The following is a 6,222-nucleotide window of genomic DNA, read 5'->3' on the forward strand; positions in this document are numbered from 1 at the left end:
AATAATAATCAATATGAATGTTAAACATAATATATAGGTGAAACTTATATCTATTAAATTGATGTCTGTTCTATTTGTTGTTTTATTTTTCATGCTTCAATATTTTTCAACCATTGCTTTACATGATACTTTCATGAACCAATAGATCTGGAATATTAGATCTAAGGTCGTTGTTCTGTTACGGAAAATAATAAACTATTATTAGAATAATATAAACATAACAGAATTAGGTACCTACACGACTTCTTAGGAGCTCTGTCGAATAGAGATAAAGATAATTAAAACTACATGCTTACAAAAAGGAATCTATGCCTTTATACACTATGCTGTGTCGTCTATATTTTTGTCCTGTCAGTAGATATTTTGTCAAGAGTAACAATGTGAAAATAAACTAAAATCCCAAGAGTAAAACATTTTTTATTATAAATGTACAATAAACGTTGGGAACTCTCATCGTTATAAAAACGAATTTATTCTAAATTTTTGCAAGATGCTACGTTGCTCTTACGGTTCATTAAAGCTGATTTTCAAGGGCTGGCCTAGGCCCGGCATGCTGAGGCCTGGCCAGCCCCACCGTGGCTACAAGAACTTCGTCTTGTCGAAGGCACTAGCTCAGATTGAAAAGGAATGCGACAGATTCTGTCCCGTGCCTCGGTTCCCGGCGCAGAAGGTCTGTGGTTGATAAGTGATATGCTGTTCACGTAATGCTGCGGTTTGCAGTGTCCTTTGTTTACTGTAATTGATACTTTTAGGTAAATGAGGCGAATGGAAGAATTGTGTGTATTAAGAAGTTTCGTGTGAGTTGCATGCTTAATGTGGTCGACCAAGGGGTAGTAGATCTAGACCTAAACTGATAAAATAAGATGACATAATAATAGGTCATAATCTTTAGAATGTACTACATCTATCACTTTGACGTCATAACGAAGTAAAATATTGAAATTTATTACAACTTATCTAACTAACCTATCCATCTTTTAACAAAATTTCCCCAATCCTCACCTAACCTGAGTTTGTCGAACAGGTCACAGTTATAGGAGCAGGCAGTGATGTCGGCCGCATCGCATGTTTGTTTCTGAAGCAGCAGAAGGTTATCCGAACATTGGCCATGTACGATGACATCCCGGATCGCTGCGTCCTCGGCGTGGCTAACGATATCGCTCACATTGATACCAGCCCTGAAGTCGAGGCTTACCAAGGACGCATGTTCCTTAGGGATGCGTTGCATGTAAGATACATCTATAGATAAAAGATATATATATATATATCTTCAATTTTGATAGAGCCGTTGATCAGTAAGGATGTTCTTATATCTATTGAAACAAGATTTGATAAGTTTGACAATAACCATCACCTACCAATATTCACTGTAGTTAACGAGATTTACTAATGTTTCCCAAGTCAAATATCGTTTTGTACGCTTTATCCACGCAATCAGCGTGGTATCCTTCGTTCTAGGACCTTCATAGGAACTTGTTATAAAGACTCAGGAGACAAACTAAAATGTTTTACTGTAACATGCAATTTTACACCCACTCAAAAATAGCCTGTACACGTTTAGCAGAGGTATTTGATGCTCCCTTAATAGTCGAACGAATTAATTAAATTTAATAATATTGCACAGGTTTTTCTTAACCCGTTTGATTTGGAATACCTCAAAACGATACCAACTAAAATATTACGTTTGAGCAAACATTTTGAGTCGTAATCTTCTAAACTGTCTTTCCCTATAGGACGCAGACGTGGTCCTGATCTGCGGCGGCGCGTACCTCCTGCCGCCGTGCTGCAACACGCTGGACCGCGACCTCTTCTTCCAGAACATGCAGCTCGTCCGCACCGTCACGCTTGCTATCGCTCAGTTCTGTCCAGAGGCTATCGTCGCTTTACAGACCCCGCCCGTTGATTGTAACTTTGCGTTATGTTTGCACGTTAGTACCCTCTTTCTTCTTTTTTTATAATAACTATCGTGAGACTGACTAGGCGGGAGTTCGACTCGAGATCCCGCTGCGTCAGCTCATGATTATGGACTCCGGTTGGGTCCGAAACTAGTCGGACACCCCCGATAAATACGCGTGAGTAAACCGTTACACTATTTAATAATCTTTCTTCTTCCTCCCTTCTATGATTTTTTAAGTAGTTGGAAGATTTCATATCGTTCTGGAAAGTTAAAATGTAGGTAGGTTTTTGTGCTAAAATATGCATTAAAGTAATCACAAAAATGACGCAAATAAGCAATAGCAATTTCTTATTGATAATATCTTGTATCAATTACCATAAAAATATCATGTGAGTACTAGATATCTTGTGTGAACATTTCATCGAAGCAGACGTCTTTTAATTGTTCTAGATCTTAATTGCTCAAAATTTTATGACGATATTATGTCATAAAACCACTTAATGTAAATAAGTATACAATTATCTTGCATTTAATGTCTGGTTTTATGTTTAATTTTGTTCAGACTAACTTAGACTAACCTTTCACCTCATTGTTTTATTTTTCTTTTTGACAAGATAATACTATAGCAAAAACAAATAATATCACCTACTTAACTACGCAAGTCTGTTGTTCCAAGTTCCACTTTTAATATCATATGAACCACAAGAAAATACTTTAGCGTAGGCAATTAATAATCAAAACATTTACATTGAGGATTTATTAATCTTATCAAATACGTAAAAAATACTGTGAGAGAGTCGAAAACAATGCTTCCCCTCAACATGAACCTTAGCTTACGTACCGAAATATCCAGATATCAAACCTTACAAGGAAATTAAAGGCAGAAATCAGGATAGCTAGCACTAATTGAAACGAAAGGTATTAGACCGCTTTACGGTGGTAACTGGAGTGGCTTACTTTGCTTATTTTTTTTCTGCTTTTCTAGTGGTATAACTACGCAAGCACTAGACTGTCAATAAAACTCCTTTAATAATCCAATCACCAGACGTTAAAGATGGCTGGTGTATACAGCCGACGTCGCGTGCTCGGTGTGAACGCTGTTAACGCGATGCGCGCCAACCAACTGTTCTGTGCTATCACGGGAGCTGACCCTGCCACGAGCACCTTACCTGTCGTATGCGGCACTGGACGCTGTACCCGAGTACCTGTCTTCTCCGCTGGTAAAGCTGCGAATTTCCCTCAAGTAAGAAAACTTCTAACTTCTGTTAAAAATAATTATAATCAGCTAGTATATGTAGACAAGAAGCCGACTCCCATACATAAGGATTAAAAAACTTAGATCGGAAATGTTTAAAAAAAAAACAGTTCAAACCTGATTACTAAACCGCACTGGACTTGACTGAGTAGTTGAGGTCACTGCGCCAAGTCCACTGTGCGCAACTGTCGCTTATTCTGCGATCCCGACGCAGGATAAGTGTTTGAATGGACGGCTTGTCTTGAGTTTAGGTGCCTTTGTGAATGTGAATTAGATGTTTCTGGAACCACTCACGACACAAACATTCAATTGTTTAGAGCGGGAGCCCGTTTTTTTGAAAAAACAAAAACTACATTTTTTAACTGAATTTACAAGCTATTGTAATAAATCTTCATCATCACAATGTAGACCCAAACGGACTGCTTGACGCGGCTGGTGCGTGAAGCTGACGAGATCATCTGTAAAGTGAAGAGTAACAACGAACAGGGACATCTGTCCATAGGGTTCTCCACGGCGAGATTCGTCATCAATGTCATGAAAGGTAAAGGATACTGCATGGTGCTAAAGTTATGATTAAGAGTGTTATGGTTGTAATATTAACTTTTTTATGCGCTTTTTTTCATGACTCCTTTTGCTTTGGGTTGATGATTGTTTGAGCGGTTGTAAGACTTTTACTGACAACCAACCACTTGTCCGGCAGGCATCAGCCTAAATCATAGCTTGCGTACTTACCCCAACGGCTTCTAGTCTACCCGGCTACAGCTAAGCAAGTGCCTGGCGACTTTCATTGGTTAAATATTGACCAAACGTGTCATCACCTTAAATGCCTTCTAATAATGTATAATTCAATTTCATAGGTCTATTCGAGAAGCCAACCTTCATAGACAGTGCTTTAGTAGAGCAAGATAATCCGGAGAAGTGTTACAACATGCAGATCTGTGCAACGCCCGTCACGGTCGGTAAGGGCGGCATCGTCGAGTACGCGGTGCCGACCCTCAACGAAGCTGAACAGAGACTCTTAGATGAAAGCAAGTAAGGAAAGAAGGTTTTGCTTATATTATACCTAGTGCAGTTCACCTTGGCTCAGTAGCTCCTCTTAAGACAGTCTAATTTGTCGAAGCGAGACGGCACGCGTAATTATGAAGTCCCATGTCGCTTTCAAAATTGCAAATGATATTACTTTTTAGGTATAGTATAAGCCAAAATATTGAAATATTGCCCGTTTGAATAATGATGTTGCCGTAGATGTTGCCGTAACTTAGCTTTTTTATGTTACCTTGAGCACAGGCTTTGAATGCTTTACCGGACATTAGGGAGTTTTTACCAGCTCCCAGCCAAAACTGGCCTCTCGTTGAGCTGAAGAACTCTTAATTTTACCATCAACATAGTAACGAAAGCTTTCGAACATTTTGAAAGCTTTAAGATCTTAAAGCAGGGCGTAAAGAGAATCGCGAGGACGACCACTACGCTAGCTTACCATTTTACCACAAATTGGCAGTATGATACTCAATTACAACATATTATTCTGCCGTAAGTGAATCAAATCTAGGTATTATATTTTAGGCTAAGATTTATAATACGGTTAATACCTATCTATGTTATCTTATCCGCGTTTTTTTTTTATTCGTAAATAAAAATGCAGTGCCCTCTGATATGCAAATTGAAATAAACAAATTATACTTGATTGTGTTTGTGTGATGCAATGTATGAACTCTTATTTTTATCTACAATACTGATAATACAGGTTAATAATTCCAATTATCAACTATTTTTAATACAAAGTCCATTGATCAAATCTTAATCACATTTTGCAATAACAATATAAACAACCTGTATAGCAATGTAAAAACTTGTGATTCGATAAAAATCTAGGCTAAATCTACGCTAATCTAAATCGTAATCGTCGGCCATTTTATTAAATTTTCAAAATTGAACAATAAAGTCGCTGGTATCTGTTTTCTGTAGTCTTAGCTACAGGATTTTTGTTATCGATTTCATGTAAGCCCATTTTCGTGCACTATAATTTGTCCTGAGCAGGAGTGGCCGAAACAAGTCACGTTTATTGTTATTGTTTACGTAATTCTATCTCTTCTCGTTAAAGTTTTTGAAGAAGTATAAAAAAAGTGTTGAATAACAAAATAAACATCTAAAAAATGCTTCTAATCACGTTATCGCGAAAAGACGCGATTGTTTACAAGACTTATGTATATGAAATATTTTACTAATTAACGCTAGGTAACATATGCAAGTTTAAATAGATTAGATTATGATATGCAATTGTTTTTTAATTACTTATACACAATGCATAATATTAGTTACGTATATCGTAACAATAATATATGAGTAATAATTACTTTCTAACTTGTTCACTTTTGTTGATACTTTCTATCACAGTAAAGTAGCAGTCTAGTAGTAATATTACCGTTGACTGCCGAGACGAAAGTCGCAGATTCGAATCTCGGCATGCGCGAATGAACTCACGAGTTCAGTGCTTATTACGAAATAAATATCACTTGATAAGGTAAAGAGAAGGACTTGGACAATAAACTTCTGATTTTTTTTAACTAGGTCTAGATTTTGTAAATAGGTTTATTATCTTATACCGAAAATCTTCCAAACGGGTTCCAATGTAAGGCACACATGTAGTTAGTATTCAGATTGAATTATGACATGGGGCACTTAATTATGGTCCACTTTTATAGTTGTAAAAACAGTCCCCAGTCTGTTTTCACTGCATTCATTCGTATCCTAACTTCTGCACGATAGTTTCTAATCTTAAATCATTTCGTTATCATCAGATGTGACTTGGAAGACATGCTGAACCTCGGCCGTTGCTATGCATGCGGCGATGAGTACTACCTCCACCCATGCAAGGTCGCCAACCCGCCCCCGCCGTGCCCCAACTGCGAAACCTGCAAGCCGAAGAAAGCTGATGCGAACTAAGAATGGATGAGGGTCTACCATAACATCTTCAATTGACGTTATAATGGTTGAGGAAACGGGACAGCGCGATACTCTGCGTAGATTGGCATCTCTCTTCCACACCCGCCATATTATTGCTTTAAGACAT

General features: G+C 37.8%; 1 protein-coding gene across 1 annotated transcript; it reads left to right on the forward strand.

The window, feature by feature from the left end:
• Window positions 1-342: 342 nt before the first annotated feature.
• On the forward strand, window positions 343-6,222 carry LOC113497641 (malate dehydrogenase-like). Its single transcript, XM_026877245.1, has 7 exons — window positions 343-670; window positions 1,025-1,228; window positions 1,734-1,928; window positions 2,943-3,140; window positions 3,561-3,693; window positions 4,010-4,184; window positions 5,951-6,222. Exons 1-7 carry the CDS (start codon window positions 491-493, stop codon window positions 6,093-6,095), a joined length of 1,230 nt encoding a protein of 409 aa, XP_026733046.1. The 5' UTR covers window positions 343-490; the 3' UTR covers window positions 6,096-6,222.

Source organism: Trichoplusia ni, chromosome 9 (assembly GCF_003590095.1).
Source record: "Trichoplusia ni isolate ovarian cell line Hi5 chromosome 9, tn1, whole genome shotgun sequence".
Taxonomy (NCBI): domain Eukaryota; kingdom Metazoa; phylum Arthropoda; class Insecta; order Lepidoptera; family Noctuidae; genus Trichoplusia; species Trichoplusia ni.